General features: G+C 36.9%; 1 protein-coding gene across 1 annotated transcript in view; it reads right to left on the bottom strand.

Annotated features, from left to right (window-relative positions):
• ESR1 (estrogen receptor 1) overlaps positions 1–13,440 on the bottom strand; it is a 158,515-nt gene that overhangs the window by 22,704 nt on the left and 122,371 nt on the right. Inside the window, 1 exon segment of the mRNA XM_021540602.2 lies at positions 659–797. Within this exon segment, the coding sequence (XP_021396277.2) occupies positions 659–797 (139 nt within the window).

The following is a 13,440-nucleotide window of genomic DNA, read 5'->3' on the forward strand; positions in this document are numbered from 1 at the left end:
TCTTCCTGCTTTTAATGTGAAGACTACCAGCTAAAATCCAGGATATTGTCATACAGTACAGATGCATATTTTTTCTCTCAGAAATACTTAGCATATTAGCAAGACTGACTAAAAATTTTAAAAGCTTGATAAAGGGAGCAAGTATGTGTTTGTTATATTTGTCTCCAGTTTTCATAGGGGAAAAAAACCCAAACTTTATATATTCGCTATAAATAAGTAAGGCTGCACTTGAGATTCTATGAGGATTTTCTTGCAAAATTTTGGCTGGCTGTTTGGAAAAATTTCTTCTAACTAAGAAAAACTAGGAGGATATTAAATAAACAAAAATAATTATCTGAATTACATTATATAGTGTTAATTTTTTTCATTTAAAATACTTCTGCAACAAACTGTGAAGATTATAAGAGAAATTTAGTACTGCCTTTGAAAAAAGTACTTCAAGCAGCAGATGAATCTCAGACGTGTTACTTGTCTAATAAATGACCAGCATCCTATCATTCCTGAGCATTCATTTTCCAGTCTCACCTACCATAAGCCTGCTTGACATATGATGTACAGTCAAATTGTAGCATCGGTGAGATGATATCATGCTAAAAATTAATTTGATTGCAGCAGAAATAAATTAACTTAAATAATTCACAGCAACATGCAGACTGACCTGTCCAGTAACAGGTTAGGTGCAAACAAAAGCTTTCCTGGGTGTTCCATGGAGCGCCACACTAAGCCGATCATCAGTATCTCTAACCAGGCACATTCCAGTAGATGGACCTGATCATGGAGTGTTAAATCCACAAATCCTGAAAGAATAAACAGGAGACAGTAAAAACACTCCCGTTTCATTAGGGGAATAACATTATGCAGAGAATTAGGTTAAAAAGTGCTTTAGAGCTGGATAACCAAAAAGAGCAATAACCAGACATTTGTTCTCTTTATATTTTGGGCTGAGTTTTGTCCACAGTGTCAGTCAGAAGAGTCAGAACTTTCTAACCTACTGTTTTTGCGTTGGCTGTACTCTTCCCAAAAATCAGGGCAATAGCCTGGACAGCATCTCTATCCCCACACCTGTTGCCAGGGGCATGGGAATCCAAGTGCACGCTGCAGAAATGGGCATTAATGTGCTCCAGCATCACACTAGTGGTGATGAAGCAAAATGGAAAAAGGCCTGCTATAAAATGAAGTGACAGCTCTAATCAGCTAACCCCAGACCAATTCTCTTGGTGGAATGCTGTTTTACAGAGAGATGGACAATTCACTGTGCTGAAAGTGTGATACGTGTGTAGAAGAGGGACCAACAGAGCATTTCAAATAAACTATGGAGCAAATTATGATATTTTTGAAATGCAAAACCGATGAAACACCTGCTTATTCCTACTGGACATAGAACATGGAGGAAGTAAGTACTCAGTATTTAAATGTTGTTTAGAAACAATGAATGCAAACAAGAAATGGCTTCTAACGATACTACAAAAAATGAAAAAGAAAGAATAATGGGGAAGGTAGCCATGAAGGTGGTAATCCCTGTGTTCATTTCATGCAAAAGATTGAATTATTGTCTGTTTTGAATTCTCACTTTTCATGAATATTATTTTCAATCCAGAAAATAAGATCTTGCATAAATTATTCCTTGAAATTAGAATGAACCTCCTAAAATAAAATGTGCAGAAGTTCCCTTTAAATCTTATTTATCTTTTACTCAGTGCTACAAGTGAAGCACATTATTGAACCTTGCCATAATTTTTTGGGGTAATTGTAATGATTTATACTAATCTTCAGAATACAGAATACATGGTAAACTACCTTACCAACCTTAAAATAGCAGGGATTTTCCTTCTGTGTTGTGTCTTCTCTGAAGGTATTTACTGAGTCAGTTTTGAGAAATATACCTGACATACACTTGAATATTATCTTGAGAAAAAGGAAGAAAAAAGGCACATATTTTAAAAGTTAAATGATGTGCCAAGAAATATGTTTTTTTAAATAAGAAAAAGGTAGAGAATAAACAAAATACAGTTCACAATAACTTAGAAAATACTGTTGCATCTGGTAAAACAGTTTTTCATATAATTATATTTAATGAAAATATCTGAGAGAGCTAGTCAATCTATTGGCAGGAAATCATCCAATAAAAGGAAGGAGCTTTGACACATTTGAAATAAAACTCACCTGTTAATCATTAGAAGTGAATTTAGGCAGTTGCAGTACCTGCTGGTTTTATGGGTGTGATAACAATAGAGGGAATAAATAATTGCTTTTTTCTGTACTTTTCCTTTATTACCAAGTACAAAAAATTATTTCCAGACTTCAAAGACTGATGAAATGGCACTTGCCTGAGTCACCAAGCAGTCTGAACAATAGAGCTGAAACTTAAAAGAGCAACATTCTTAACTACAAAACATTGGTTACAGCACTCAAGCACAAAATTGGCAGAAAGGAAATGTCTGTATATAGAGAACAAATAATAAACACCAGGTATCCTATTAAGTATTGCCTTAAAATGACAATACATAATAATTGCTTTGATGGCTTTTTAGGTAACATTTTAAATGTATTATTTTGTTGTTGATAAAACAAGCTAGTTAATTTAGCTGGTAAAACTAAATGTCCTGCCCAGAGAAGCTGTGGATCCCCATTCCTGGAAGCCAGGATGGAAGGGATTTTGAACAACTTGGTCTACTGGAAGGTGTCCCTGCCCACAGCAAGGGGGTTGGATGGAATTAGGTCATCTCTAAGGTCCCTTCCAACCCAAACCATTTGATGATTCTATAGAATAATAGATTTGATGAAACAAAGTTCTGTAAGATAGCTTACACTGTAAAACCATGAAACACATTCACAGAATGAAAATATGTTAAATTTCATATTTCAGTATGGCAAACCAGTAATGAACTGAAGTATTTCTAAAGGAAGGACAGACAGTTTACTTCTTTACCATAGACAATTTTCAATGATGACATGGCAAAAACAGAAGTCATAGTTCAGATGTCCTGTTGGCATTTGGGAAGCATCTAATGAAGACAATGAACTTTATAAAAAGTCAGGAAAACTCTGAGAACATAAGAAAGTTGAATTATCTCAGTGTTACCTGAACCTGATAACCATCCTTTGAGTGGATGAGAAGTCTGAACGCTAAAGATCAAAATTAATAAAGCATTGAAAAATATACCCTCTGGTGAGGAGTCAGAGGAATTTAGTTATTCTTTGTGAAGCTAAATAGTCTAGAGGAATTGAAGGACTGCAATGGATAAAGATACAAGGAAAAAAAGAATAGCATTACAGAAGATAATAGCATAACACAGAGAAGCCCATGCTGGCAGTTAGACTGGCTTCAAGTCACACTGCAAATTAGGGGACATTGTTAACAAGAAAAGTAGTTATTACCTAAGCTTCATGTTAAATTTCCTTGAATTTGCTCTCATTTGAAACATTAATCAAGATCTAATAATTATTGTAAGACATACTCTTGTTCAAGAAAGTTATTTCAGAATAATGTAACAGAAGTTCAAATTAAATTATTAATAAATGATTAATGAGTTCACCATGTAGAGTGTGTTGCACTTTAGTGTTGCTGAAATTATGTGTAAATATGCACATAATTCTCAAATTTCACTACTCTTTTAATGCTGGAAAGTTTTGAAAATTATTCAGACAGTATTTTTTAATTCTAAACTTTTTATTACTGTGCTTTAAGGAAGAATACAGAAATCCACTTCATTGTTGATAAAATAATTAATTTGGATGCAGTTTGGATGTAACTTACATCTTACTCCATATACCAGAATGACTAATTCCATGACCTTATATCAACAAATAATAAAGTAGATTGCCACTAGTCCATCCTATCCAACATATATCATCTGTTTGGCAGGAGAAAGATGCTTAGAAGATAAAAGTCATGCCTAGACTGTTCCTCTTTTTTTCAACTACAGACAAATTAACAGCACTTCCAAGTGATTGCCAACAACAAACATTATGAATGTACCAAAAATTCTTGTAGGAATACAGAAATCTGAACTTCTGAAAAGCTAGAATGATCTTTGGTGTGTTCAGCTAGGAGTAGGAGGCAAATAAACTTGTGTTAGAACACAAAACTGTATATGTTCAAATTAACTAATTTTCCTCTCTAGTATAAAGTGGCAATTTATGCTGCATGAGTGACAAGATGCCACAAATCTCTCTCTTTTAAACAATAAGACACTCCAAAGCAGGTGTGGGTCCATGGAGCAAAAGCTATTAAAAGCCCAAGCATGACATTAGATTTGGCATTCCAAGATTGTATGATCCCACCATCCTAAGAAAAAGGAAGGCACTAACTATTTAAAAAACAAATAAGCAAATATCTTTGTAACCTGGGAATTTGGGCAACACAAGGACTACTGGAAATAGTATTTGGTAAAGCATACACCCTTAAGGAAAGCAGTTTATGCACTAAGTTGTTTGGTTGCTGTAAGGAACAACGTAAAGCTCAGATGATTTTAATTTATTGTTAAGGTAACATACATTCTACACCCTTCAGTTCCCCGAAATAAACACTGCCAATGCAGTGTATGTATGTATGTATGTGCATGTGTGTCAAATACAGGGAGTCCTTCACTGACACTTATTAACATTTGAAGATTATTATCATAATTTTGCAGTTTCTGCTCATAAGACACAACTACAGGGTGTCCAGATTGCTCAAAATCAGTAAGTGAATGTGAAAAAAAAATTATAAAGAAACCCTTCTTTTTACTTGTGATCCAACTCTAATCCAACCTATATGCTTACACTATATCTCCTAATTACCATGATGTGTACCTAAAAGATGACTTTCAACCAATTTTTGCAAGAAAAGAAACATTATCGCATCATAAAGAATGAGCTCGTCTCCAGATGCTTTGAAGGAAAGTAAAGTAAAAGCAATAGCAAATCTCCATCAAGCAAAGTATCCCATTTACAACAGAAATTGATACCAGATGTTTATGGCAAAAAAATACAGCAGGAAAAATACGCTTCTACAGGAAGTTTCCTCATGTTCCAGAGGTGTACAGCTCAGACTTGCAGAGCTGGAAATGGTCTTTTTGTGATTGATATCCTGTAACATTTTGCCATCCAAGTTTCTCCAGGTGCTTTCTGAACTGACTTGGCATTTAATGCACTTCAGATATGTTTTATATACTCTGAAGCAGTAGTCTCCAGTATGAACTTTCATACTCTCAGTTAACACTGGGTAAATCACAATCTCCTGTTGTTCTGAAATAAACAAACTCCTCTCTCTGTCTCTTAATACATCTAATTACTGTATTGGAAAATTCCATCCTTCCCTAGGTCATCATCTCACTTCTCTTTTACAAACATTTTAAGTATATCTGTCACTCCTTACATGAAAGTTATTCTGTTCACCTTTGAGCAAAAACAGTGTTGTCATTTTTGGAGCATTTTCCAGTTTAGCTATATTCTTTTAGAGACAGTGAGACTAGGACTGCAGATTGTTTCAGTCTGCCCTTATCTTCATCACGTTATTCAACTTAATAACATCCATAATTTTATCGCTGTTATTCACACCTTTTTTTTTTCCCAGCAAACTTATGAATATGTTGAACACTAAAGTCTTAAAGTCTGCCAGCTTGTTCACTATGTCTTTAACTTAACAGTAACAGAAATGTTTATAATACCTCCTATGGCAAAAAACAGGATACTGAACTCTACAAAAAAGTTGTGGGAAATCAGAACACTTAAATTTTCTGTCTTAAATGTGTCCAGACAGACCACTGTTTTTTGGGGTTTTTTCTATCTTAATGCAGTGTTTTGAAAAGTAGCAACAACTACTGGAAAAGGTTATTGTTTACAATTCAGTACAGTACCTCAGTCATGCAACAGTCATGTAATAGACCACATTTGGAACAGAACGCTAATTAGGTTGGCAAAGACAGCAGGAAAGTAGTGGTGGGTGCTGCAACCTAATTGCTAGCAACCATCCAATAAAGCAACAAAATAAAGACAGGCTTGTATTGAGAAAAATATCTAAGTAGATGAAAGGCAAACAGCAAAACAATTCCTATGGCAAGTTCTGTTCTCAAAAAAAAGCCATTGAGAGGATAAACATCAGATCCTCCTAATACCTCAGTCACCAGTGTTTGATCAAGTGGTGAAATCTGTGCCTGTTTTAATGCCACAAGCTAGGTACCAACCTCTCCACTTTAAAAAGAGTGGTGAGACTGCATCTATGCATTTATCTTGCACATAAGATGACATTCTGTTCTGAAATTGCACAGATCACTCAGCCTCTTCAACCTTTAAGGCTGAGCCCTGAAACCTCTTAGTTAAGAGGTGGCTAAAACCCACACCTTGACTATAACCTTGTCTGTACACAACAACAGCAGAGAAAAACAAATTCTGAGGCCAAGTGAATCAGAGAACCACAAACACTGTTTTCTTTGAGCCTCAGTATTTATCACAGAGCTATTTCTATAATACTCATTCCTAATTCTTTCCAGAGATTTTCAGACCAAAATTATAAGACACTTTTATTAAGTTCTCCCACCTAAGGGCACTTATAGTATGACACCGTCGTATTGGTTTAATTGTTTGCACAACACCAGTGTTTTAAATCAAGACTTATTTTGAAGACTTAAGATCAAGGATCTCTACACCTCAACATTTTCAATCCAAATATTTTTCTAGAAGAGTAGTTTTGTTATTTCATTTTTTTCAAAGGATATTGCTTTTGTTTCTGTAAGTGCGGTCAGAAAAAATTAGCTACAATTTACTGAGCTCCTGGGAGGAAATCTGAAAGGCAAACACAAAGAAAGTGGTACAGTTTTAAGAGCCTCTAACTACTTTGTCTGCTCTTTCACAATTCTCTGTTTTTTCTGCCTGAATAATTATAGTATAGCAGCACACCAATCCAAACTTACACACTGTCTCATCAGAGTGTAAACAATCTGGCAGAAATTAAATTTCTGCATCTGCTCTAAATTAGTGTTAATTCCTTTTGAAAATCGTACTTCCCACTTTTACATTTTCAGCTCTAATGGTTTTAAGCTTCTTTCCAAAAAACAAAAATTACAATTTACAGGTGTAAACATATCAGTTAGGAATATATGGGGTTTTGGGCAAAACCCCTAAAAGTCAGAAGGAAGATGAGGCCCCGCTTTCACAGTCTGTATTCATACTGAAAGTCAAGATCAAACAAGCTTTTGCTCTTCACCTCTAGTGGAGATTTCCACCCTCCCTGAGCTGACCTTGGGAAATTTGCCTAACAGTTTGGCAGGTAGACCATCCAGCCAAGCTCCCTACCTGACAGTCAGGAGCAGGATGATGCAGGGATGTCACATTTGTCACTTTTGGTTCAGTTCCCATTCCTAGGAGCTTGTCTGTTCAACCTCCACTCAAAAGTTGCAATGTGATGATTCTGAAATGCATTTCTCAGGTAAATGAGAACCGTTTCAGCTCCTTTCCAGGAATATGTAAAGTTACCATGACTTCACTCAATGCTTTCTGCTTGTGCAGAAAGTACATACTTTTTCAAACCTGTCCAGTCCATATCTTTTCAGAATGAGGAGTCTAAAAAGTTCCTGAGGCCATTCCTAGTTCAAGTAGCCAATTCCTTGTTCAGTACCAGGAACCTCTCTCTCCTCAGGTACACACCAGTCTAACTATGACCAAGTGCACCCTGCCTATATCAGATGTACTAAATACTGTCCTATTTCAAGTTTCCTATGCCAGAGTAAGTTTGTAAATAAGTTACACGAGTAGACTTTCACATACTCAAAGCAATACTTTTTTCCAAGCACAATTAGAAATTAGGTCCATGGAAACACTTCAGGAGTACTGACAGACAATTGCCACTGGTCAGACATACATTCTCTTCTCCTGACAAACCCCTGCCACATTTTTATGAAAACTGATGCCTTGCCTGAGAGGAACATGAGAATCCTCCAGCACAAAACCAGCTTGGCTGGCAATGCTTCTAGGGAGATGGACATTGTTCTGCCTAGGGGTCCGCAGGAACACTCAGCATGAGAGCCAGCCAGTAGCTGGGAAGTGCTCCTGTGAGTTTTAGGGACAGCAGTTCTCTCTGAACAGCAGCACAGGCAAATTATTCTGTAGGATTTATCTGGCTGCCTGAAGATTTGTCCTATGATGGTGGATGGTCAGGCTGTATGTCCAAAGCTCAAGACTTCCTCCTTGGAGAGAAGACAAGCTAGGCAGTGCTGTGGCTCAAATATACAGTGAATGTACCCAGTGAAGCTGAGCACTGCCAAGTCCTGACTTTCTTGCACCTGTCACTGGGTCAGCCTTGACTTAAACACGGGGCTTTCTGCAGCAGTTGCACTTTGTTAACCAAAGATTATTCCAGAAAGTGCATTAGCAGTAACCATTTAACACAAATATGCTGAGGCCTTCCATCAGGGAACATAATAAAAGTAATTGGCACTCACATAGCACTTTACATTTTCAAAGGGCAGTAAAACCATTAAGTATTATTAAACATATTTTATAGACAGAACACAGGGAGGCTAAGTATCTCATGCAAGAGGAGGCAGGATTAGGACAGAGGTGTCTCAGCACACCCTGTCATCCTTTCAACCACAAAAATCTTTGAGTTGAAGACTTCTTGAGCCCAAGTGAAAGTTCTATTTCTTGCTAATCAGTAAAGATTAAAAAAAAACAAAAAAAAAAAACCCAGAAGCAACTGAAGTTTTCTCATAGAGAAAAAGGAAAAAAAGCTTTAAGTTAGATTTGGGGGAAAAAATGTTTAAAATTTGAGCAGAAAAGCTGGATGTAGGGAAGTACACAAGTATTAACTTTAATTGATCTCAGTAAGCTAGGCTAGGTAACAACTTGTACAAAACAAATCGTAGGTTTAAGTTTTCCTCCCCTTCTTAACAAGCAGTTTAAAAAGTTATTAAAATAAGAATAAATCTTGCTAATTATAATTATAACAACTATTGTATAAGATTATTGTAAGTGAAGGCTGCCTGCCAGTTTGTAAATGAAAGCCTATCCTACTTGTATTGTAAAGTAAGAAGGGAGACATACATATATTGTCTGTATAGAAAACAAGCTCTTCAACTAATCTATAAAAAGTGATGTTTATTATTGTATGGAAAATTCTTGCAGCACTATATAACAGTTATTTAAAGCATGTTAATTATAATTCCTTCCTGGACCGTACTGCAGATGGCTGAGACTCAGGGTACACTTTGACAACAGTAAGATGTTACTTTATGGTTCTTTTAGCACTGAGAGCTGTGCCATTTCTCAGGAAGTTCAGGCTCAAAAATAAAAGCACTGTCTGCTTATTGAGAATGGAACAGCAGCTATTCCCTGTCATTTTGAGTGTAGGAACATCCCATCAGCTGCATGTGAAGGCTTTTCTTTGAAGATGGTCCTCTGAATTTTTCCCTGGAAAGGTGAAGAAAGACACTATACAAAATTTATTAGCTGCTGACTAAAATAGATGGTATGAGGTAATACATCTTTTATTTATTGTCTCTGCCACAGTTAATTACATTATATTAAACTTATACCAGTACTCAGGCTAGTTGCAAGTAGTTTGGAGGGTTTTTTGGGGATTTGTCATTTTTGTAAGAGGTCACAGCTATGCAAAATGTTTTCCATCAAAAACAGATGCGGCCAAAATAATTTCTGGGGCTGGTTATGCATTCTTAGCTGACTTTTACAAACTCAAAAGACAGACTCATAAATATAAGCTGTCCTCTCTCCTTTGTTATTTCCCCTCCTCTCTTCCCCCATCCAACTAGGAGTGCCACTGTTAGCCTCTTCTTCTGGTTTAATTGTTCACACTATTGGTGAAATAACCTGTCAAGAAGGAGAAGCATGAAAGCGATCGATGGGCAGTCAGGCAGCACCAACAACCTTGGAGAGTTTACACTTTGTGTAAATTTGCCCTAAGACTTGAGGTCATATCCAGCATGAGTTGGATTTTTTTTGTCTGCTCAGTTGCATCCAAGACAGCATGAGGTTTTCAGCATTTGTTTGACCTCCTTACTAAAGTACCAGGCTATGCTCCAATCACAACCTAAACCAAATGGAAGTGATGGTTTTGTGGCTGTCAAAAAAAAAAAATCATTTGAGGCAAAAGGTCTCATTAAGCAATCACTCTTTGAGCAATCTCTTTAAGCAACCACAGTTTTCAAGTAAACATATAATCTGGAAGGGGAGAAAGCAGGCAGACTACAGTAGAATGTTTCAGAGCTTTTTAAATTACCCCAGCTTGCCCCTGCAAGGTTTCAAATGGTTGATTCAATACACAATTACTAGGGGAGAATTTTAAAACTAAAGCTCAAAGACTTCCAAGTTGTTTTCCTCTTTTGCAGAGTGCACCTACATGCTTTTACTACATCCTCATATTGCTTGGGAAAGGCACCCTAGCTGGGAAAGGCACTTTGGATGGGGCAGTGCCCTGATGGTGTCAGTGCGAGCAGCAAGCCGGGGGTGGCTCACATGGGGCACTGCTGGAGCTGGCCTGGGCAGCACCGCTTGCCTGGCCTTCACTGCAGCACCAGGGGACAGACCTTGCTAGAGGAAGAGGCTCTGGAAAACCTCAGGGTGGATAAACGCAATGCAGGTATGTCACATGGTCAAATGGTCACAGGGGGAACAGGACAGGGAGAGCAAGTGAACAAAACTAGCTTAAAGGGAGGCTGGAGAGCTATTGTATCACAGGCAGCTCAATTCTACTGCTCTGTGCTCATTTTTCCCACAAATGTTAGGGTGTAAAAATATCTCCATTGTTCCAGTTTTTATCCTTTTTTATCCTTTAATTATAAGAGCTATATGAAAGACTTAAAGGTCATCATAACGCAATCAAGAACATTTAAAAAAAGATATAAAATTAGATTTGCAAGATAAAACAACCGGTGGCTAGCTTTAGCCATTCTTCTAAACTAACATTAGTTATTTAAACTGAAATGAAGGATTAACCCCAGTCTTTCTGACTGTCCCTAAAATACTGTTTTATACTTTTATTTCCAATAATTCTGTTTAATTCTTTAAGAATTAAAGTTTCACTGTTTTGCTTTATGTCTCCACCCATGTTTGGAAGTTTTAGAAGTGTCACATTCTAATTTAACACTTTTTTAACTGTAAAAACTTTCACATGATGAAATTGGGAGGGCTAAGCTCTCCCCTTCTTCATTCACAAAATCCAGTGAACAAGGCATTAAGCTTTTTTCTCCACAATGTCTCCCACTACTGTGCTCAACACTGAACCCATTAGCATTCATTGCAGCAGCATATGGAATTAGAAGAAAAGAGGATTATTTTGCAACGCAAGGAAAAGAGGGGGAAACTGTCAAGTTTGTAGTGAACTAGAAGATTAAAACTGCCTCAAGACTACAAATAGAAATTGCTCAGAACATAGTGTGCTGTACGCAAGAAATGAGGTTTAACTTCAGAGTTCATGGTCTGGTCATTCTTTATAGTCACTAGGATATAAAACTAGCTTGACTAATGCACCTGCATCCATTTTTTTTTTTTTTCCTCAGATTGTTCACTTTTGAAGTATTATTTCTGTCTATTGCACTTATATGTGAGTAACAGAAGCTATATATATTTTATATGTGTACTTTATCATCCATTACATTGCCTGGTACCTACATCAAAACAGAAACATAAGCATATATAAATGAAACCTCAAGTGCTTGTTTTTCCTCTTATTTGTTTTATCCCTACATAACTGGTTTTGAACAGAACCCAATCTCTAAAAAATTGTCCAAGAAATTTTAAGGATACATCAAAGAGAAAAAAGACAGCAAAATTAATTGCAGCAATTTCCTTCAACCACTACAAGAAGAAGACTGTTTCAGCAGCTGTGTGGGAGTGTCATCATAAGACAGAGCACAGGAATACTTTACAGGGAAAGCAAGACACTGGAGTGCAGCTGGCAATTTGTATTAATCTTCTTGTCCATGGAGACCGAGAAAGTTATCAAGCAGCATGTTTCCACAAAACACATGTTAAGCCCCTTTTCTCACACTCTCCTTCAATGGGTTTACACATCCAAGGCAGCCTCAAGAAACCGTGGCACATTTCATGGAGCAGGCTCAGATGTGCACACGAAACGCAGGTGTTCCACTTCAACAACAGTGACCTCGACTCAATCTCCCATACTGCCTGCTGAGATACACGCTGAGCTAGAGCTGGTTGGAAGCACTCTGGCAGAGCATTTTATGTTGGAAAGTGACGGCTGGCAAGTTTAAAACACTCTGGGTAACATGTCAGGTTCACAAAATAAAAACAAGCAAATAAAAAGAGGCTGGTTTCTCTCTGGAAACACCGCTTCCTTGTCAGAGCCTCATCTTACTTTTCAGCACTCTACCAGGCACCTATTCCTACTCAACATTGAAAAAGGTATCTACACTTCTGGAAATATAGGACCCTTTCCCCTAAAATTGTCTTTTTATTTTAAACAGGTGCCTGAAATATTTGAAATTTTATTGAAGTGTACCCTTTCACATTAAAAGAATTTCATTTCACCAAAAAAGGTTATTATCTAGCAGAAATTTTCAAATGTTTCATTTTGTATGAAATGAGAAAGTTTATTTTTTACTGTTTTTATCTGCCATGAAACAAAGAAACTAATTATTTACACAACTCCGATGGAGACATCTGGAAAAGCTTTGGAACAGTGTACAAGCTCATCCAAAATGACTGGACCTATAAACTCTATTTGTCATCCTTTGACAGGACTGGAAAATTGCATGGAATCCCACCACATTAAAAAATATCACTGTAATAACATCTAATAAGGACAATAGCGGAAATAAAAGATTAGAAGAAAAATACATAACTTAAGATTCAAAAAGCTTTCCCTGGAATTGTAATTTGATATTTTTTCTAACTTGTAAAAAAAAGTGGTAGTTTTCACCTTTTTTATTTCAAAGACGTTTTGATTCTTTTTTTTCTCTTTCGCATGCATATGAAATGCAAATTTGATAGACTCCTTATGGATGAGAATTAAACTTTGGCTTGGATCAGGAAATAGAGGCACTTCACATGGTTCAGACATAGCCTGGGAGACTGTTTTATGAACGGCATCACCATACTGATGCTCGAAGCACAGTTTGGATCACATAAAGGAGACTTTTTCAGGCTGAAGTTTCCTATCCTCAGAGGCAGAGGAACTGTGCTTGGTGTAGGAGCCCCAAGGCAGGCAATATCACCTGATTGTTACCCAAATTATATTTTGATGATATCCAGGAGTTTATGGGTTCCTTCTACTCACTTCTACAGCTCACGTATATTTATATTCTCCCATGGCTACCTGGCTGCCACAAGGAGAGTTACCAGGATGAGATGAAGTCAAGCAGTAACCACAAACAGCTCACACAGAACTGATGTTGCACTATGGTGGTAAAAGGCAATCTTCTAAACAACTGAACAAGAGACAGAAAACATGAAACAACAATATGGTGGAAACTTGTCAAGATGACA

Source organism: Lonchura striata, chromosome 3 (genome assembly GCF_046129695.1).
Source record: "Lonchura striata isolate bLonStr1 chromosome 3, bLonStr1.mat, whole genome shotgun sequence".
Classification (NCBI taxonomy): Eukaryota; Metazoa; Chordata; class Aves; order Passeriformes; family Estrildidae; genus Lonchura; species Lonchura striata.